At 50.4% G+C, this 22,254-nt stretch overlaps 1 protein-coding gene across 1 annotated transcript; it reads right to left on the bottom strand.

Annotated features, from left to right (window-relative positions):
* Positions 1 to 1,089: 1,089 nt before the first annotated feature.
* On the bottom strand, positions 1,090 to 4,894 carry LOC137425638 (U8 snoRNA-decapping enzyme). Its single transcript, XM_068114250.2, has 3 exons — positions 4,046 to 4,894; positions 2,084 to 2,362; positions 1,090 to 1,986 (listed from the first exon to the last, which is right to left on the bottom strand). The coding sequence occupies exons 1-3, from the start codon at positions 4,202 to 4,204 to the stop codon at positions 1,786 to 1,788; spliced, it is 639 nt and encodes a 212-aa protein (XP_067970351.1). The 5' UTR covers positions 4,205 to 4,894; the 3' UTR covers positions 1,090 to 1,785.
* Between the last annotated feature and the right edge of the window lie 17,360 nt (positions 4,895 to 22,254).

Here is a 22,254-nt window from a genome sequence, read left to right on the forward strand (position 1 = left end):
CATAGCCGAGCTTGTTTGATACATTAGTTGAAGAGGATAGTATGACCTACGTGGGGATACCAGTTAGCAGTTAACAAATAATTTAAGTATTCAATTTTTTGACGTCAGGCATGGACAGCCGGTTCGTGAATGACTTGGACAAAAACCGTACCCAGTCTGAATGTTGCCATATCCAGGCAACGGCAAAACTGAATAAGGCGAATCCGTGAATGTCACGGATGGAAACCCTTATGTCATTTCCTCATTCTGCTATAAACTCAATATCTCTATATTTTCATTCCAAACAGCATCATTAATCATTCCAATCACAAATACTATATTATTATTATATCAAAAATATAATGTTAAGCCCTGGTGTTGGCTTAGCGGTTAGGGTGCCGGCTTGGGATCCTAGGATCCTGGGTTCGAATCCTGGTCGATCGTTGAATTAACGCCAGGGGGGTTGACTCAGCCTGTCATCATTCCGAGGTCGGCAAATTGAGTACCAGCTTGCTGGGATGAATGATCACGGTGTGTACCCCGATTTAGAATAGGTACACCGTATCCCTGTGCATCGTAAGAGGCGACCAAGGGTTGGCATCAGGAAGGGCATCCGGCCATAAAAACATTGCCTCAAACAGGGAGCCATGATTGTCATGGGACCCGCAAGGCTAACCCCCGCTCTAGCGGGGAAAATGGCTTTAAAACGATCATTCATTCATCAAAAATATAATGTTAAATCACGATTGTATTGAGATATTATCAAACCAGCGAACTGTCATCATCTGTTCAGTTTCCAGATTCGGAAGCAAGATCCGTGTCGATAACATTTCAAAATCATAATTGTATTGAGGAATTTCGGAAACCTCCTCCCTACCTTACAACACCCGCTGGGATTCCAAAACGTTCCACAGGTTTCAAAACGTTCCATATTTCCTTTTAGTAAAATATGAAACAGTAATGGTTACTAAACGCTGTCCCCCTGTCATGTGATCAGATCCTCCGCTCTGATTGGTTCACGTTTGTGAGGACACAAGGACAGCCAAACGCTGTTCTAGATGGCATTGCCCCATGAGCTACGCCGTAAAATAAAATAGACAAATAGTTGAGTCTCCTGCAAGCACATTTTAATGACAAAGGCCAACCACCACAACAACTGTAAATATGAGTACGTCACACAAACTACCAGCCATCTTGCATTCTCTATGTACATCCACACCCTCTCAATGACAAAATTCTAAAATGTCAAAAGAGGTTGTTTAAACTCACATTTTTCTGTACTTACATTCCACATGAAAAAAATGTCTTCCCAACAAAAATGGACACTGCATTCGAAAGGCAAAGTAACACTGCATTAATGGGACATAATCACCATTACTCAAAGATGGCAATCTAACGCATCCGTCGGATTGTCTGCCATGTCAGAGAAATCAAATCTCATTAGCAGTCGTTAAAAAAAAAGTAGCAAATAAGTTTGGGGACGACTCGTACAAAAACATGGCGTGAACTTTGAATCGATGACAAACTATATGAATCTCTGAATTACAACTCTCACCCTCAATAGAAAGTGGGAAAGCAAATATACGGCGGTGGAAATAAGCAGAAACAATAGATTTGCCAGAGGAAGCATTGCAAATATAATGAACAAGGGGAGGGGAAAAACCATATCACCAACGCTGGGTGCATCTTCGGAGCAGATTTGCGCGAAATGCAAGGTGATGCGCTTCGAGCTTTGACAAAGCCCGAGTGGCGGATGCAGGAAGGGGGTCCAGCAGCCAATTGTGGGGATAGGAAAAGGGGGAACGGTTACAGAGCAAGAGCTGGGACTGGGACCCGAGCAGTCTCGCAGGCCTCACGCAGACGGCCGGGTGGCAGCAGGCGACGTGCCGCCAGGGCCCAAAGCAGCTGTTCACGTGCTGTACCGGCAAATGAATTGCACAGGAAGGCAGGCAGTCCACCCACGCCATCACGAAGGGTATACAAGGGGACTCTGACCATTCCCATCACCTGGAAGAAAGCAAAGAAAATGGTGAGGGACTTCAAAAATGGGAATCCATGTCCCATTGCCAAACTATCGAAAATCAAATGAAGCCCTACTAAGCACCTCAGCTCCATAATCACGGGCTCCCAATGCTGCCCTCTCAACATCACGCAGCTGCATCAGTGACAACTCCCTCATGTAGAAGTGGGCCACAACAGGACGGTCTCGCTGCAGTGGCAACACGTGTGCAAGTACATGTTCGCGCTCTGTGAGGCACAGCAAGCCTGGCTGTAGTCCCAACTCTTCAGAAAGTTCTCTATTAAGACCAGCTTCCAGGAATCCATCACGAGTATCCACAAAACCACCAGGGAAGCCAAGACGTCCATCAAAACGCATTTGCATCTGCAGAACAGGAAGACAAAAATTGTGCCCGGACAGGCCAAAGCCGGGGACACGGCGAAGCTGAGAGCATGGTACACACGCCCAGATGTGACGAAGGCTGGGCCAAGCAACAACGCATGCACTCACTGAGAGGGGCGAAGACAGAGGGTGTGTACAAAGGTTCATGCAAGGGTGGGATGAAGGGCTGAGGGGGGAGGGGGATGGAGAGGGATGCGAGAAAGGTGTACAACAAGGAGGGGTGAAGGCAGGAGTGCAGGCAAACTGCACGCCAAGAGGGGCGAAGGTGGGGGGAAGGGGTGTGGGGAAGCTGCATGCCGGGTGGGGCGAAGGCGGGGGTGTGGGGAAGGTGCACACCAGGAGGGGCGAAGGCGGGAGGAGGCATGTGGGCAAGGTGTACGCCGGGAGGGGCGAAGGCGGGGGTGTGGGGAAGGTGCACACCAGGAGGAGTGAAGGAGTGAGGAGGCGTGCGGACAAGGTGCACGCCGGGAGGGGCGAAGGCGGGAGGAGGCATGCGGGCAAGGTGCACGCCGGGAGGGGCGAAGGCAGGGGTGTGGGGAAGGTGCACACAAGGAGGGGTGAAGGCGGGAGGAGGCATGTGGGCAAGGTGTATGCCGGGAGGGGCGAAGTTGGGGGTGTGGGGAAGGTGAACACCAGGAGGGGCGAAGGCGGGAGGAGGCATGCGGGCAAGGTGCACGCCAGGAGGGGCAAAGGCGGTTGGGTGCGGGCAAGGTGCACCACAGGAGGAGCGAAAGTGGGGAGGGGGTGCGAGCAAGGTTCCTGCCAGAGGGGCAAAGGCAGGGGGTGGGGGGCAAGGTTCCTTCCAGAGGGGCGGAGGCAGGGGGAGGGGCAAAGTTCCTGCCAGAGGGGCGAAGGTGGGGAGTGGGGGGAAAGGTTCCTGCCGGAGGGGCGAAGGCGGGGAGTGGGGGGAAAGGTTCCTGCCGGAGGGGCGAAGGCGGGGAGTGGGGGGAAAGTTTCCTGCCAGAGGGGCGAAGGCGAGGGGGGTGTGGGGGGGAAGTTTCCTGCCAGAGGGGCGAAGGCGAGGGGGGTGTGGGGGGCAAGGTTCCTGCCGGAGGGGCGAAGGCGGGGAGTGGGGGGAAAGGTTCCTGCCGGAGGGGCGAAGGCGGGGAGTGGGGGGCAAGGTTCCTGCCAGAGGGGCGAAGGCGGGGAGTGGGGGGCAAGGTTCCTGCCGGAGGGGTGAAGGCGGGGGGGGAAAGGTTCCTGCCAGAGGGGTGAAGGCGGAGGGGTGCGAGCAAGGTTCCTGCCAGAGGGGCAAAGGCGGGGGGTGGGAGGCAAGGTTCCTGCCAGAGGGGCGAAGGCGGAGGGGTGCGAGCAAGGTTCCTGCCAGAGGGGCAAAGGCGGGGGGTGGGAGGCAAGGTTCCTGCCAGAGGGGTGAAGGCGGAGGGGTGCGAGCAAGGTTCCTGCCAAGTGCCAGAGGGGCGAAGGCAGGGGGTGGGGTGCAAGGTTCCTGCAGGAGGGGTGAAGGCGAGGGCAGTGGTGGGGGGCAAGGTTCCTGCCAGAGGGGCGAAGGCGGGGGCTGAGGGGGTGGGGGGAAAGTTTCCTGCCTGAGGGGCGATGGCGGGGGTGGGGGTCGGGGGCAAAGTTCCTGCCAGAGGGGCGAAGGCGGGGGGGGGGGCGGGAGCAAGGTTCCTGCCAGAGGGGCGAAGATCCCCCCGCCAGACGTACCAGCACAGCGTAGCGCACGGGGATCTTTCCGAAGATCTTATCGGGACAGGAAGCGTAGATCATTGCATGGCAGGCGTGCCGGTGTCCAGGGAGACGAAGACTGTCTTCTCGTGTCAGCGAAACCACTTGATGGACCACAGGGACCGATTCCACGTCCATTTTCCCCCGGTCTTTGTCCTCTTCCTCCCAATCTCTGCTCCTCTCTCTACTCCTGTCCCTGATGGTGTCGTCGCCCTGTTTCTCTCCATGTTCCTCTCTCCTCTTCGTCCTGTCCAGCTTCACCTCACTGTCTCCGTCCAGCTTCACCTCACCGTCTCCGTCCAGCTTCACCTCACCGTCTCCGTCCAGCTTCACCTCACCGTCTCCGTCCAGCTTCACCACACCGTCTCCGTCCAGCTTCACCTCACCGTCTCCGTCCAGCTTCACCTCACCGTCTCCGTCCAGCTTCACCTCACTGTCTCCGTCCAGCTTCACCTCACCGTCTCCGTCCAGCTTCACCTCACCGTCTCCGTCCAGCTTCACCTCACCGTCTCCGTCCAGCTTCACCTCACCGTCTCCGTCCAGCTTCACCTCACAGTCTCCGTCCAGCTTCGCCTCACCGTCTCCGTCCAGCTTCACCTCACCGTCTCCGTCCAGCTTCGCCTCGCCGTCTCCATCCAGCTTCACCTGGCACTTCCTCTCCGTCACAACACTCCACAAAGGCCTCAGCGGCGGGTCAAAGGGCGAAGTATAAATGAAACCTCCTAACCACTTCTTTATAATCTATTTTTCGAAAAAAAAACAAGAAACCATTCATTGTAACCTGAAAGGTAAAAATGAGCAGAGTTCAATACACGTAATGCAAAGCAGCAAATGGCCAGCGAGAACGTCACCTGATTTTTTTTTATATATAAGCCTTTCCTTTTTACATCGATAGACTCCTCCACGTCATTAGTATTACTAGCAGAGCACACACCGTACGGGCGATGCCGATCCAGAAACACATTCTTCTGACACATTCCATTATTTCATTTGGGCGGTGTATAGGCACGAGATCGCTACCTCGGTCGCTCCAGAAAAATTAAAAAAATAACTCGGGTTACGTACATGAAGCAAAAACATGCCTACTGCTTATGTGCTTATATAATACATCGACTAGTATTACTAGCAGAGCACCCACCGTCCGGGCGATGCCGATTCAAACATACAACACATTTTTCTGACACGTTCAATTATTTGGGCGGTGCATAAGTACGAGACCGCTACCTCGGTCGCTCCAGACAAAAAAAAAAAAAACAGGTTACGTACATGAAGCAAAAACATGCCTACTGCTTATGTGCTTATATAATACCGTAAAACGGGGTGAATAGGGACAGTTTGGAGAAACTTTCTATCCCATTTTTTTTTTTCATTGGCACCGTGGTTTATATTATGGGTGCGTGTGAAGCGCGGTGTTACGCGCGCTGCTTGTAAGCAAGTAGGAAGCGGACAACGCGGTAAGTTGTAAGAGTCTTTATTCAAGAGCTCCACTGTAACACTGGACGACTGGAGCGTTCCGGGCTGCGCACCCGGTGTATATCCCGCGGCCACGCCTACCCCTCGGGCGTGGCCGCCGCCCATTTGGCGCGCGGAATGATGTCATCACGCCAGTGAGCTTTCGTGTCCGCCACACGCGCCCCCCCAGAATTCCCGCGCACCTGGAGGGCCAGTTTGCGGGGCAAACGGATGACCGGCCGAAGCGCCCTCTAGCGACTGGCGGCGTCCGGCGTGCAGGGATGCCAGCTGGGATGCCTCCGGCTGCACCCGGGATGGGTGCAGGCTCGGGGGGCAGCGTGCCGGCAGGGCCGGGCGGTGCCGGGGGTCCGCCCGCCGGGGGGCGGCCCCGACACGGGGGCCGAGCCACCGGCGGTGGGTGGTCCACGTCGAGGTGGGCCGGCTTGAGGCGGTCTATGGAGACACGGTCAGGAGTGCCGCCGATGTCCAAGGTGAAATGTTTCACCCCGGTCTCCAGCACGCCGGAAAGGCCCGTCGTATGGGGGCCGCAGTGGTGTCCGGTGGGCGTCGTGCCGGACGAAGATGTACTCCGCGGTGCGAAGCTCCGGGGCGACGTGCAGAGGTGGGTGCCCGTGGTGCGCCGTGGGCACCGGGGCGAACCTCTAGGCGGTCTCCTGTAGCGTGGAGCGCTCCTGCGCCGCGGACCATGGTGCCGTGGAGTCGGGGAGGAACTCGCCCGGCACCCGCAGCGGTTGCCCGAAGACCAACTCCGCCGCGGATGCGCGCAGGTCGTGCTTGAGCGCCGTCCGGAGGCCCAGCAGCACCCAGGGGAGCCTGTCGACCCAGCCGCCGTCGCGGAGGGTCGCCCGGAGCGCGGCCTTCAACGAGCGGTGGAACCGCTCGCACAGGCCGTTAGCCTGGGGGTGGTAGGCCGTGGTGCGGTGCAGCTGGACCCCGAGCCCCCGTGCGACCGCCCCCCAGAGCTCCGAGGTGAACTGGGGGTCGCGGTCGGACGAGATGTCCGAGGGGGCGCCGAACCGGACGACCCAGGTGGCGATGAACGCCTGCGCGACGCCCGCCGCCGCCGTCGTTGACGCCAAAGGCACGGCCTCCAGCCACCGGGTGGTGCGGTCCATCATGGTCTGGACGTGGGTGAAACCCCGCGAGGGGGGCAGAGGTCCCACCAGGTCCACGTGAACGTGGTCAAACCGACGTTCCGGCACCGCAAACGGGGCCAATGGGGCCTGGGTGTGTCGGTGCACCTTCGCGCGCTGGCACGCGAGGCACGTCCTGGCCCAGCCGCGGACGGCCGCCACCTTCGAGAAGAAGGACATATTCACCAAGCGGGCGGTAAAGTCCTGAATATGGGGGACGGGGTAGCGGTCGGGGGTGGTGGCGTCGTTGAGACGGCGGTAGTCCCCGCACGGTCGCCATCCCCCACCGGGCTTGGGCACGATGTGGAGCGGCGATGCCCAAGCACTCTCGGAGCGCCGCACGATGCCGAGCCGCTCCAGCGAAGCAAACTCGGCTTTAGCAACCGCGAGCTTCGTCGGCTCGAGGCGGCGTGCCCGGGCGTAGACCGGTGGCCCGGCGGTGGGGATGTGATGTTCCACCCCGTGCTTGACGGTTCCCGCCGAGAAGGTGGGCCTCGTGAGGGCCGGGAAACGGGCGAGGAGGCGGGTGAATTCGTCCGCTGCCGGAAGCGTGCAGATGAACCTGGCCGGAACCGAACCACTCAGCAAGCCGCTCGGCGAGCCACTTGGTGAGCCGCTCCGTGAGCTGCTCAACGAGGCGGGCAGCGCGCAAGCGAGCGAGCTGAACGTCTCGGCCTGGACAAGCCTTCTGTGCTTTACGTCCACCAAGAGGCCATTGGCACAAAGGAAGTCTGCGCCAAGCAGTGCCATAGGCACGTCGGCAGTCACGAACGACCATCGGAAAACCTGCCCTCCGAACCGCCGAGAAAGGCAGCGTTTTCCATATGTGCGAATGGGCGTACCGTTGGCAGCAAGCAGAGCGGGACCCCGGCCCGCGGTCTGCTTGTCGGACGTACCGGCGGGAACGACACTCACCTGCGCTCCCGTGTCGCACAGGTAACGGCGCCCGGATAAGTTGTCCGTTATGTACAGGAGGCTGTTTAACCGGCCGGCGCTCAGTGCCACTACCGAGGGCCGGCCCGGGCATTTCCCGACCTGCCGAATGAGCACGGCGGGCGACATTGCCGGGCCTCGTGGCCGAACCTAGCGTGGAAATGGCACCAGGTTTGCGGCGAAGCCAGAGGCCGCGGTTTCCGCGGTGGTGGTGGGCGGGGCGTGGCGGCCGCCACGAGGCGCCCCTCAGAGTAGGGGTGGGCACCCGCAGGAGGTTCAGCGGCTAAGCGGTGCGTCGCGTAGTAGGGGTGGGCACCCGCAGCAGTTTCGGGCTCGGGAGCCGCTACGGCCACACCGAAACTCGCCTGCGTGTCCAAAGCCGCGTAGAACTTGTCGGCCTCGGCCACGAGCGCTCGGGGTTCCGTTGTCGCAGAACCGGCCAACGCAAGGCGTACTCGTGCCGGCAGCTGGCGTCGAAATAACGCCCGGAATAGAGCGTTCGGGGTTTCGTCGCCCATGAGCGACAGCATATGGTCCATTCGGACCGACGGTCGCGTGTCACCAAGCTCGGGGAGGTCCAAGAGGCGATCGGCCCGTGCGTCCACCGTGAGGCCGAACGTGGCGAGGAGGAGACGCTTGATCGCCTCGTACCTGTCGTCGGCCGGTGGGTTCCTCAGGACCGACACGACGCAGGCGGCCGTGCCGGCCCCGAGGGAGGCGACCACGTGGCAGTAGCGTGTCTCGCCCGCCGTGATGCCTCGAAGCCTGAACTGGGCTTCGGCCTGCAGGAACCAGATCTCCGCCTGAGCTTCCCAGAACTCGGGGAGCTTAATCGCTACCGCGTTGGTTGCCATGGCTGTGGCGGGTTTGGGTGGTCAGTGACGGCTGACCAGAACGTCGGAGTCACCAATGAAGCGCGGTGTTACGGGCGCTGCTTGTAAGCAAGTAGGAAGCGGACAACGCGGTAAGTTGTAAGAGTCTTTATTCAAGAGCTCCACTGTAACACTGGAGCGTTCCGGGCTGCGCGCCCGGTGTATATCCCGCGGCCACGCCTACCCCTCGGGCGTGGCCGCCGCCCACTTGGCGCGCGGAATGATGTCATCACGCCAGTGAGCTTTCGTGTCCACCACACGTGCATATTATGTGCATCCATCTGAGCTATCAATTTAGCAATAAGTTGGAAACTCAGGATTGTTTCTTGATTATTATTATTATTTTTATTTGTGACTGTCCCTATTCACCCGTAAAACGGGGTGAATAGGGACAGCCATAAAAATCACACTTCTATTCCTTTTTAACCCATATATGGCTATGGGGTTCATTGGGACTATAAGTTGCTTTTTTTAAAAACGAGAATACTTTCAACCCAAATATCAACAAGAAAAAATACAAGTTTTGAACATAAACTCTTTTTAATGCTATAACAGGCATAATTATTGTCATGCAACAGCTTCCGCTTCATTATTTGATCCGAACCAATAATCTTTGGAAAACAGGACTAGAGTGATGTATACACTGGCTTAAAGTCAGTCATTCATATAAAAGTAAATACCGGTACTGGTAATTAAAAATATTAACACTTTCAACAAACTGTGAACAAACATTTAATCATTCGGACGGATAAAGTTAGTCACTGCACCAGCTCTGGTCTGTGTACTGTCAGATGGGATTTGGCTGTCTGGAATTTTGCAATTACCACTGCATGGAATTCACGTCAAATCGCAGAATGCCACGTCTCATTTCCTCTGGCCTTGTCGTCTTGCCAATAACCTGCGACATTGGGACGACACATCGGTCTTCTCTCTGGAAACACAAATGATGACCCGGTGCTCTTCTGACTTGGTCTCAGAAAGACTGCCTCGAATTCCTCGTCAAAGACTTGCTCCACTCTCCCAAGATGCATACAGATACATCCTCTGTGCTAGAGTGTCCTTGTGTCGGCGTAGCAATGAGGCAACCCAGTCGTTTCCAGGTAAGTTTTCGTCGAACCGCTTGACCGTTGAGCCACGCTTATCTAAATACCCCTTTACAAGGTGTCTTAACTCCATGGCATCTAAAGGAAACCCCCATTCAGCACAGGTTTGTACCCTTTTAATGCGTCTCGACATCGTCACCCAAAACTGGCTGTCCACCGTGTGGCTGCATGTCTGGATTCTTGTGATGTCTGTAAAGAACGCTCTTTGGTATACCATATTCTTCTCCAGCTTTTCTGTAGGACATTCCTGCTTCAACTCCCTGGTGTTGGGCTAGTGGCTAGGGTGCCGGCTTAGGATCCTAGGATCCTGGGTTCGAATCCCGGTCGATCGCTGAATTAATGCCAGGGGGGTTGACTCAGCCTGATCATCCTTCCGAGGTCGGCAAATTGAGTACCAGTTCACTGGTAATTCCCTGCTTGTCGTTAAAGGCGGCAAAAAGGGTTGGCGTCAGGAAGGGCATCCGGCCGTAAAACATTGCTTCAAAAAGGGGACCGAAAAACAACAACAACCACAGTTCCCGAAAAAGGCCAACCCCCACTTGCGGGGAAAAATGGCCTCTAAAGGTGTTATTCCTGCTTCAACTGCACGTATGGCTCGCTTGATTTCATCTTGGCTGTGTTTCTGGTCTACTTTATTGCCCGGCAATGGTTTGTAGTATCTCGGCATCCTGACCCTATCTCCTATCCCTATTCACCCCGTTTCACACCCGTGCTTTCCTGAATTTTTTTTTTCACAATTTTCAGTTCCACTTTCCTACTAAACCTTCTAACCATGTCAGGAGGACACTATTATCTACAATTTGGAGGACTGGCAGTAGGTTCCCTCCAGCACTTCCGATGGAGTAGCCAAAGTTCGGACCACGCCCATGTTTAGATGATTTTGAAGGTAAATGTAGATTTCGTCATCCATCACAACCCTCTGTAGTGGCACAACTGCTGGCATATGAGCAGAAAGCTGAAAGTGTGTCCTTTCGACCTGCAAAAAAAAAAAATCAGTATGGTTTTCAATTTTCAGCGAAAAAAGTTTCCGACATTTTTTTCAGTTTGTGTCCCCATTCACCTTGCTGTCCCGATTCACCCCATTTTACGGCACATCGACTTCGTGCTTATATATGTCGGATAGTCCCAATTGCACCGGCTCATAGGTTGACCCCAGGGGTGTGTTCAATTACCAAACAGCGCGCTTATGCTTGTCAAGCGAGCCGTTCCTTATCAACGGTTTTGAATAGAGTGCTTGCTTGAGTGCTTAAGCTGATTACCTCTGCGACCGAAAGCGGACGAGAAGATGAAGCTGAACGAGGATATGATTTCACCCACTGTCTGTCTGTGAGCAGCCTACCTCAAAAAGTTGTGGATGGATTTGGATGAAACTTTGTGAACAGGTTGGGTATGTGATAGATAAGGAAGAATTGATTCGATTTTCGTTCAAATCCAGATCCAGCCAATCAGTGGCATACAAAATGTAAACTGTTCAACCTGGCGGAGGTATGCCCTCTATTGCGAGTTCCGTTCTAGTTGGTCATATAACTTTTTTTTTTTTTTTTGTATACAAGATCGAGGCTCGTGAAAGAGCTAACATTAATCACACATAGAGTCAAATCGACACATAAAACACAAAAAATAAGGGGAGCGGAAGACAAGATGGGGAGAGAGGGGGAAGGACACAAACACAACATTTGAGCAGGGACATCTGGAGAAATGTGGGAGGGGGAGGGCTTGGGGGGAGGTGGGAGAGGTATAAAACATATGAACACTGCAAGGACTTCCAGGAAAGAAGGTGAAATTAAAAAAAAGAAGTGTATCTGGGGTGAATTAGCAGGCGTAGAAAAGATCAAGGTTTTGGATGGGGGAAGATAAGAGAGATGGTGGTGAACAGCTGTTTTAAGGACCTGGAGGGAGGAGTGCGATTGAAGGGAGTGGGGGAGTTTGTTCCAGAGGCGGGAGAAAAGAGGAATGAAAGAGTGAAGGTGAGCAGAGAGCCTAGATTTTGGCAGTTTAACCATAAGAAGGTTGCAGGCAGATCTTCTGCGACCTGAGGGAATATTGGGGGGACAGAGCACAGAGACAGAGAGAGCTGGGGGAGCAAGGCCGGAGAGGAGTCTGTAGAAGACTGCGTTGAGTGAGTGAAAGGCCCTCGGATTTAGCTTCATCGCAGGGGATTCCAATGATTCTGAAAGCTTTGCTTTCAACAGCGTGAAGCCGAGCTAGGTGTGAGGCAGGAGCACCAGCCCAGAGGGGGGAACAGTATTCCATTGAGCTGCGGATGAAAGCCTTGTATGTGGTGAGGAGCTCAGGGGTGCGAAGGAAGGACTTCGCACGACGGAGGATGCCCAGTCGGCGACTGGCTTTGGAGGCCAGCTTGGAAATGTGGTTTTCTCAAGAAAGATCATGGCAGATAGTGAGACACAAAAGCTTGAGCGACAGAACTTCTTGGAGAGGATTGTTGAGAAAGTAGATGGGAGGGTTTTCCAGTCGGTCTTTTCGGAGAGACATAGTAAGAGTGTGAGATTTGTCAGGATTGAAAGACATGTTCCACTTGTTTGACCAGTCTGTGATTTTGTCCAGGTCTGCAGAGAGTGAGGAGGCTGCTGCCTGCCGATCTGATGGATGAGGTATGGAGCGGCAGAGAGTGGAGTCATCAGCAAAGACATAGAGAGGATTTTCCAGAGAGTCAGAGAGATCATTGATGAAAACCAGAAAAAGCACAGGGCCCAGAACACTACCTTGGGGAACTCCAGCCAGAACAGGTAGGGGAGATGAGAGAAATCCATTCAGGGCCACACGTTGCCTATGACCAGAGAGGAAGTCCACAAGCCATGAGTGGAGATTTCCATGGATACCATAGGAGAAGAGTTTGGTGAGCAGAGCTGGGTGCCAGACCGTATCGACGGCACGTGATATGTCAAGTGAGACGTCAAGTAAGACAGCTCCGATTTCCTGTTTGGCATTGAGGACCTCCATCCATTGTTGAGACAGCAGAAGCAACATGTCCAGAGTAGAATGACCTGGTCTGAATCCAAATTGATGATCAGAGATCAAGCCATTGGAGAAGAGGAAGGATTTGATATCCGAAGCAATGATGGATTCCATGACTTTGCTGATAATTGGAAGCAGGCTGATTGGTCTGTAGTTGCAAGGATCTGTTTTTGCACCTTTTGTGTAAAGCGGTAATGTTTGCTGATTTCCAAGATGCTGGCACATGACCTTGAGCAAAAGAGAGGGTGAAAAGAACAGAGAGAGGGTGAGATATAGCGGCGGAGCAGAATTTTAGGACCCGTGGGCTGATGCCATCTGGTCCAGTTGCAGAATGAGAGTCGAGGTTTGACAAAAACTTCTCCACCTTGTCAGGAGAAAGGACACAGAGTCCAGAAGCAGTTGGGTTCGACTGGGAAAGGTGGGAACAGAGAGAGATGTGTTTGGGACACAAGATTTTGAGGCAAACACAGAGTTGAGGCATTCGGCTTTGTCATGTGCTGTGTCAACTGTGTGGCCATTTGAGGTAAGGGAGGGGATGGAGGGGGAACAAACACCAGAAACGGATTTGACCAGACGCCACCAGGATTTGGAGGAAGGAGACAGGTTTGAGAGTTCATTCTTGAGTGTTGAGAGATAGTGCTTCCTGGCACTCCTGAGGGTAGACACACACTTGTTTCGAGTTTGGTGGAAGGAACTGAGATTGCCTTCAGTTGGATTTGCCTTCCAAGAGGCAAAGGCAAGTTGTTTCAGGGCAACTGCCACACCACAAGATTCAGTGTACCATGGACGGGAGGAAGGGTAAGACAACTGAAGACGAGATGGGATAAATCTGTGCATGAGAGAGAGCAGTTTGCTTTGGAAGAATTCCCAGGAAGAATTGATGTCAAAGGCAGTAGAGATGGGAGACCAGTCCAGATGATTGATGGCTGCTTGCAGACCGTGCCAGTCAGCCTGAGTGAAATTGCAGACTCGTCGGCGCTGAGGAGGCTCTCTGAGAATGGCCAGAGAGATGTCCACTTTAACAAGCACATGATCAGAAGAACGGATTGGAGCAGAAGAAGAGCAGCAGACATTTGCAGGGAAGTTTGTCATAACCAAGTCCAGAAGAGAAGATACTCCATTGACTGAGATCCGGGTCGGGAAATTGACAGATTGTGTCAGTCCCAATGAGTCGCAGAAGTCTTTTGCTGAGGTGCCATGGCTGGTGAGAGAGGAATCCACACCCAGCCAGCTGGCATGATGACAGTTGAAGTCGCCACATATGAGGAAGAGAGAGTTTGGATGAGTTGATAGAAGTTGGTCCATGTTGTCCGACAGCGAAATGTAAATGGAGTCATCACTGTTTGGAGGACGGTACAGAACACATATGAACAAAAGGTGTGAGCGGAGAGTAAGCCGTAGCCAGAGGTACTCCTGGGGGTGGGGTGGAGAGAGGGCAGTGCAAGGAGAGTGAGGAAGAGAGTTTTTGATAAAGATAGCCACCCCACCACCAGGACGAGGCTCAGGTCTATCATACTGGAGGAGGGAGTAACCAGGAAGAGATATTAAGGAATCAGAGACATTTTGAAGGAGGAAAGTTTCTGTTTGGCAGATCAAGTCTGGATTGTCAGAAGCAACCTGAAGGGAGAGATCAATCAGGTTTGAGCGAAGGCCCCGGATGTTTGAGGTCCATACCGTTAATGAGGAGAGAGGGGGAGCATCGGGTGCAGGACAGGGGAGGGGAGGAGTTTGGTCAGATGAAGGATGAGAGGGGGAGGTAGGGAGAGCAGTTGATAGTGTGTCAGAGATTACAGAAGAGTTACAAGAAAGGGAAGGATGAGGACGAAAGGTTTGATGGTGATGGGATGAGGCACAGTGAGGGGTTGTTTGAGGGGAGGCAGAGGAATGTAGAAGGATGGGGGAGGTGGAGGTATGAGAGAGAAGGGAGACGAAGTGGGGAGGAGACAGCTTTGAGAAGGAGGTGGGAACAGGGAGAATTTCGGAGGGATGGTTGGGGGGGGAGATTTGAAGGGGAGGGGTTGGGGGGGAGTTTTGAATGGGAGGGGCAAGGGGGGAGTTTAGGAGGGGAGGGGCAAGGGGGGGTAGTTTAGGAGGGGAGGGGCAAGGGGGGAGTTTAGGAGGGGAGGGGCAAGGGGGGAGATTTGGAGGGGAGGAGCAAGGGGGGAGATTTGGAGGGGAGGAGCAAGGGGGGAGATTTGGAGGGGAGGGGCAAGGGGGAGTTTAGGAGGGGAGGGGCAAGGAGGGAGTTTAGGAGGAGAGGGGCAAGGGGGGAGATTTGGAGGGGAGGGGCAAGGTGGGAGATTTGGAGGGGAGGGGCAAGGGGGGAGTTTAGAAAGTGGATGATTAATGAAAGATGAACATTTATAACAAATTGGGTTTATTGTGATTTTCAAGTTAGCGATCCATTTAAGAACGATGGAGGAGGCATGGAATGAATGAGAATTTAGAGCATGTAGTGAGAAAGAATTATAAGAGATTGAATATTTTTTGAAATGGAATGAGTTGAAGAGGAAATTGAAAGGAGCCTTTTAAATAGGAAGAAAACAGCGTTTTGTAATAAACCACTGAATAAAACACTGCAGGGGAAAGTTTAAACATATTTAAACAGAACCGTGAAGAACAATCTTATATTCACAAAAATACCAACGGGGAGAGGGCCTTGAGGGACAACCATGAGCCACTTGAACAGGGCAAAAGGTGGAAGGCAAGGCGATAATGGGGGCGGGGCGGGACAGCACACACGGACAGAGGCGCACGATGGGATAAAAGCACATGAGGAGAAAGGGAAATACGTTTTGTTTTTTTGTTTCTTAGGGGGGGGGGGGGTGGGGGTTACAACGTTAGACAAAGAGTAGATGTTCGGGGAAGTTTGGGGGAGAAGGGAAAATCAAAAAACCTAGCGAAGGAAGGAACAAACTTCGACGGGGGAAGCCTGAGGCAAGGCCGCAACACGCGCGGCAAACAGAAACGATTAATTTATGAAAGATAAACACCAAGAAACTTCCAAGGGGCACAATGTAGGTTCACACACCGAATGATAAATACAGTTTCGACAAAATACAATTGTGAACAATGACAACTTTGAAAACGTGGAGACCGTGTAGAGCTTCGAAAATCCGTGACGTCGTCTCCAAGATCTCGCGAGATCTCAACTTGAGGTTCGAAGCTGATACAGACCGTCTCCTTCACACGGCTCGTGACATCTATCGGCTCCAACCCTTCAATATTTTATGATCCTTTAAACAATCAGTCTCTTCAGTTGTTTTACACTGAACAGGAAACTTATTGGGAGGGCATGGCAATTATGAATATGACACTTCTGAAGATGTGATCGGCTTACCAAAATGGCGGCCACATTTTTTTTTTGCGGTTACATTTGTGGTTGGTGTCAGGCCAGATGTCCCACCAATGAGGACAGAGCATGACAAACACTTGCTCCACCACATATAGATTATTAGCTTATTTGGAATTTTAATTCCAGATAAGGTATTGTCATCGTGCACCGTCCATCTGCTATTTTGACTTTTCCGGCCAAACCTCTGGACCAATCTGGTTAAAATTTGCCAGCAAGGTTCCACTTCTGACTGGTAATGGGTATTGCAAAGCTCTTTACGATCACTTGACCAGAAGCGTGTCAAAATGGTGGACTTGGTAAATTCCTTCAAAAAATCTTTTTCTCCAGACCCAACAGTCATGGGTTACAACATTAGGCTCTGCATATACAATACTCTGCACCTGGGTAGAGGTAACATCAGAAAATCGTACCATATGGGGAATGCAGAGTTGCAGGAAGGGATTGAGGAGATCGACCTGGGAACTATCGTGGATAGCGAGTTTTGCTTCCATAAGCATGTGTCAGTTCAGGTTAACAAGGCCATCCAAGCATGTGGGCTAAGCAAATGCGATCCTGTGTGAGTCTGGATGAAGAAACCATCCCTGTGATGTTCAAGGCCCTGGTACGCCCACTGTTGGAGTATGGCAACATTGCCTGGCACCCTAGATTCCTGATGGACATTGATGAAGGTGAGAAGGTCCAGAGACGGAGCTACAACGTTGATTCCCATGCTCCGTGAACTTTCCTATCCAGAGAGAATCCGGCGTTTGAATATGTTTTCGCTTTTCTACCACCGTCACTTGATCCAAACGTTTTAGGTCAGAGGGTAGTTAAAGACTGGAGCAGTCTTCCCCGGAATGTTGTGGACGCTCATTCTGTTGAAGCTTATAAACGGGGTCTCTACAAGGTTTGACGATGTGAGTTTTTCAACTTGCATTGATCGTCACCCAATCATGAGCACTCTAAATTAACACCAACCACCTATTTAACCAAGTAACATCCATAGTGTAGACTGGAAGATCTACAGGACTACCTTCACTTCCAAGGACATTATGACGATGATTATCTTTATTAAGAATACAAAGTGTGGGAGTCAATTAGGACCAAGTCATCACAGACTTTTATTGTCAGTGATGTTATGCAAGGTCATGTACTTGGCCTAATCATGTTTTATTGTTCAGATTGATGGCCTGCCAATGACCCAAAAGGGAAAAATAATTATATTATTCTCTAATATAATTGTTGCATAGATAACGTTCAATAAATTTCAAACCGATCAGAATCACAAATCAAGAAACCACAGAATCTTGTTTCTCACAGTCTGAAAGTCCTTTAGGTGCTTTTTTGCAAACTCCAAGCAGGCTTTCATGTGTCGATCACTGAGGAGAGGCTTCCGTCTGGCCACTCTGCCATAAAGCCCAGATCGGTGGAGTGTTGCAGTGATGGTTGTCCTTCTGGAAGTTTCTCCCATCTCCACACAGGATCTCTGGAGCTCAGCAAGAGTGGCCATCGGGTTCTTGGTCACCTCTTACCAAGGCCCTTCTCCCCCGATTGCTCAGTTTGGCCTGGCGGACAGCTCTAGGAAGAGTCCTGGTTGTTCCAAACTTCTTCCATTTAAGAATTATGGAGGCCACTGTGCTCTTGGGAACCTTCAATGCAGCAGAACATTTTTGTAGGCTTCCCCAGATCTGTGCCTCAACTCAATCCTGTCTCTGAGCTCTGCAGGCAGTTCCTTCGACCTCATGGCTTGGTTTTTGCTCCGATATGCATTGTCAGCTGTGAGACCTTATATAGACAGGTGTGTGCCTTTCCAAATCATGTCCAATCAATTGAATTTACCACAGGTGGACTCCAATCAAGGTGTAGAAACATCTCAAAGATGATCAAGAGATATGGGAGGCACCTAAGCTAAATTTCAAGTGTCATAGCAAAGGGTATGAATACTTATGTCAATGTGATATTTCAGTTTTTTATTTTTAATAAATTTGCAAAACTTTCTAAAATCCTGTTTTCTCTTTGTCATTATGGGGTATTGAGTGTAGATTGATGAGGGAAAAAATGAATTTAAACGATTTCAGCATGAGGCTGCAACATAACAAAATGTGAAAAAAGTGAAGGGGTCTGAATACTTTCTGAATGCACTATATCTATTTCCAAATCCAGTCACTGGAAGAAGAGGTCCCTTGAGGTTCAAGGCTTCACCATTCGCCATGACCTCGATTTGACTAAATAGCAATACTGGCCTTAAAAGCCAGCCACAGATTGGGCATCTTCCTTCATTCCAAGTCATTGCTTGTGAAATCATAACCAATCACAACTGACAAGGCTTCGTCTATAATACAACGGAGTGCTGCTCTCCACTATGGGCCGACGCCCCTGCTTCACATGTCCCTCCTGCATTCTGTAACATCTCAAGCTCTCACCATTATTGGCATCTCCCACAATGAGACCAAAGTGCAAGTCCTTTTGATCTGACGTCACACAGGTCAGTGGTCTCTGATTTATTTTTTACTGCTTCTCCTACGGTCCAGCTCTCTCAGCCCTCTGACCTTCGCCAGATGGTCCAGGATGCACATGTTCTTCCAGCAACCCCTCTAGGTTAAACTCCCAAAATCCAGGCTGACTGCACACCTCAACTCTATCTTATCCACACCTCAATTCCTTGCTTCTCCCATCTATGGAACCATTGCCAGAGGCTGTTCTTTCCCACTCTTCCTTATGGGACTTCCAGGATGCACATGTTCTTCCAGCAACCCCTGCAGGTTAAACTCCCAAAAGTCAGGCTGACTGCACACCTCAACTCTTATTCCTTGCTTCTCCCATCTATGGAACCACCTCCCAGTAGACTGGTTCAATTTCCAGCAAATGTGATTGCATGAGGAATTTTTGAGGAAAAGCAAACAAATAGGTTTTTCTTAAAGGGAATTTTGTGCTGAATATGAATATCTTGTTTGTGTTTCCCAAAATTGCCTAATTAGGTCATTAATTAAGGTCAAAGGTCAATAAGTGCAAAATTCAAGTTTTCACAGAAATTGTTTTATTTTTAATATTCAATACAGTGGTAAAAAAGATTTTCCAACATCTATCATATTAAGCCATACATTGCATGTCAAAGATTTGAATTTAATGGAAAATGTGAAAGAAATTTTCACTTCTATGGAGAATACGTATCTCCGTAACGGTTGACCTTTCTACGGAGTGCCATGTCAGTCGATTTCCCTTTGATGTTTCATGTCAAAATGCACTAGTGAAAATAATATATGGCATAGCATCATTGTCTAGGATCAGGGGAATGAGACTTTGTTTTGTTTTGCGAAATTTGCATAATTAGCCACCATCAAATAGAATGATGCTATGTCAACACATCAAATAGAATGGATTTGGTACCGGTCCGTAGCGAGCCAGATGTGTCAGCAATGCTCACTGGTACGTTCATCAATTCATGGTTTAAGATCTTGCTCAAATCAACTGGTCTACCCACCCGATATGCTGTGATGAGTCTCTGCGTAAAGTTCCTGTCAGCTTTCAAAGTTTCCATCTTTCCTTTGGAAGTGTTTGTCGCTGTGTGCACTTCATACAAGGATGAAAAAGTAAGAGGTTTTACCTTTGGCAACTTATCCCTGAAATCGACCTTCGCATCAATACACCTGTCTTTTACGAAGGTGTCCAACTGGTTCTGCCCCAGCTGCTTTGCATTCAACAGTGACTTCTCTATTTCAATGGTGGCCATGTCCTTTGTGGCAATATTCAGAAGGGTTTTGGGCTGATCTACAGTGTCTACATGCAACACTTTGAACCTCATCAAGACATTCAAAATGTTTGCTTCGTCATTGTTGCCTCGTGAAATTCTAGCTGATGTTGCTTCATTCGGGATCCACTCAGTATCCAAACCAACATTCATCATCTCGTATGTCTGATTTGAAATGCTTGCTCTTTGGTTGTATGACAACGTCCACCTTGCAAGGGCCGTATTTGTTTTAGTTATCCCTACAATGCCACCACTTCTCTTTCCAATACCATTGAGCCATTCCAAGCTGTGATCAGGGGACACCTGATTGAATCTTTGGTTCGATCCCTTCACCACGAAATTGCCTTGTTGAAACTCGCTCTCTATCTCCTGTGGTAACTGCTTCATCTGGGATAAGTACACACATCCCCATCTTGCATAATTGGTGTGATCATATCTGTGGAAAAACGGCATCATTTCACGAAATGCTGCAAGGTGGAGTTCCCATATTCCGTCACGCTGTGCTCTGATGAAAGAGAGTAAGACAGACACCATACTCATGTAATCCCACCAGTACTTGAAGTTTTTGTCGTTTTGCTTGGTCTCCGTGAAAACAGCCACATGCTGTCGAACTTCTGGGGAATGTGTGATCGCCAGAAGAGTATTGTGGTCTTCAGTCTCAATGGCTTTGACCAGTTCTTGGGATATTTCAGTGTCTTTGTCCTCAATATACCTTCATACCTGTGGAATCAATAATTGTCAAAGAGCTTGCCAGGTTAACTTATGTGCCCTAACTGCCTTAGCATACGCTTTGCCATCTTTTACCTTTTCAGCTGTGTTTGGACCAAGAAGCCCACTTTCAACCCACAATTCTACTAATCCAATGTCTCCCGTATGCTGTCCAATAACTTTCAAAAAGTTCATAGAGGTATGCAAGCCACCTAGCCTTGGTATCAAAGTGTCCTTGAATTCTGGGACTGTCCATTTCAATTCCATCAGCTGTGGGAACAAGCCCTGATCCACTGTGACTACAGCGTAGTTATTCCCCAGGGACCTAGCAACATGAAGTGCCCTCAGCACAAGGGTGTTCAGGGTTGACAATTCATGAGCTGGAGCAAGTATGATGGGCATGTAACCAATTGTACTTTTTAATGGTTCGTCAAGGCTGGGGTTTGATTGGTTGAAACTTGTCCATGAAGGCTTTTGCTCAACGTCCTGACGAGTAAGCAGAAATGCCATGTCACGTGCAGAACTAGCTTCGAGGTTGTTTTGATATTCTTCTGTTGGATGAAACCAATTTATTTCTACGTCACCGAAGTCTGGACGAGTGCCACCTCTGGTAGCATTAGTTTCGTGAATTTCTTCCAATGATGCTGAAATCTTTAGAGTCGTAGTCTTTGATGGTTGAATATTCTCAAGTGCACTGTCGCCAGCAGGTCCCCTCTGCCATGCATCAAGTTGGGTTGCATGAAATGTGTTTTTACCATCCAAGGTACAATCATTAATGTCAAGATTGTCCCCAGAAAAATGAACAAACCTACCAGCAACCAAATTTGTTGGAACTACTGCCCCAGTTTGTGGATCAAGTTGTTGTAATGTAGTCTCTGCAATCGCTGTATCAAACTGAAGAATCCTGCTGTAACTAACAATGTGACCAGCATTGTGGAATAGGTTGACAAGTTTCTTTGATCGCATTGCTTGATGCAAAGTAAGACCTAAACCAACATGCTTAGGTGGGGCTTTCTTGTCCCCACAAACGCCATAAACCATGTCTTGCCCAATGCTAAGGACTCTTGCCTTCTTGATTGCATCGACTTCGTTGCTGTCATGATCATTAAAATCCTGATCAATATGATTCTGGCCACCAAGTAAGATATTAACAAACATATTTACAGATGGAGGGATACTAGCTACTTCAGCTTTTTCAGTTACATTTGCACCCTTGAAGGCTGGGTGTGACAATATATCACTTCGAAGTTTCAGTGCTACATGAACTATGGACCTAAACTCATCATCATCTGGTTTGAAAATAGGAATAGTTTCTTGGACAGGCTCATTTACTGTCTCTGACACAGGTACATGATAGAATATTGTTGGAACTAAGAGGGTTTGTCTCTCTAATGGTATTGCATTGTGCATGACTACAAATTCATAACTGTTACTAACAAACCTCACTAAAGTATCTTTGAAAGTTGTAATCCTGCTAAGAAACGACAATGGTATTTCGCAGTTTGCCTCGCTGTTAAGATCTTTGTATATTTCAAGCAAAGAGGAAAGTTCAAGAACATGACCTTTCACAGCAGAATGTTTCAGTTCTTGACCGAGCCAAACGATGGCCAAGTCAGTCGATTTGTTCACTTTTGGCTCTATTAGCATCTCTATATAATTTATTCAGGCAGTTTGAATGATAACATCCTTCAGCTGCAACCAAGTCATTTGTATCTGCAATGTGTACAAATACCTCATGAACATATTTTGCATTATTATATATGTTTGAACTCATATTCATAGTAGATACGTTACTCGTTGTCTTCTTGCTTTTCGGGTCTTGACAGAAAATGCATAACTTCCAGTCCATTTTGTTACAACAGCTGCGCAAGTATCGTTCTGGTCTACCTTCATCAGTAGGCCTACTGT

The sequence above is a fragment of the Myxine glutinosa genome, chromosome 4, assembly GCF_964187855.1.
Source record: "Myxine glutinosa chromosome 4, kmMyxGlut1.1, whole genome shotgun sequence".
Classification (NCBI taxonomy): domain Eukaryota; kingdom Metazoa; phylum Chordata; class Myxini; order Myxiniformes; family Myxinidae; genus Myxine; species Myxine glutinosa.

Excerpts from the sequence above, each read along its gene's own strand:
- LOC137425638 (XM_068114250.2), bottom strand. The coding sequence starts at position 4,204 with ATGGACGTGGAATCGGTCCCTGTGGTCCATCAAGTGGTTTCGCTGACA. Across the intron at positions 2,363-4,045 it reads CCGTGCGCTACGCTGTGCTG|ATGCAAATGCGTTTTGATGG; the intron begins GTACGTCTGGCG and ends CCTGTTCTGCAG. Across the intron at positions 1,987-2,083 it reads CCCGTGATTATGGAGCTGAG|GTGATGGGAATGGTCAGAGT; the intron begins GTGCTTAGTAGG and ends GCTTTCTTCCAG.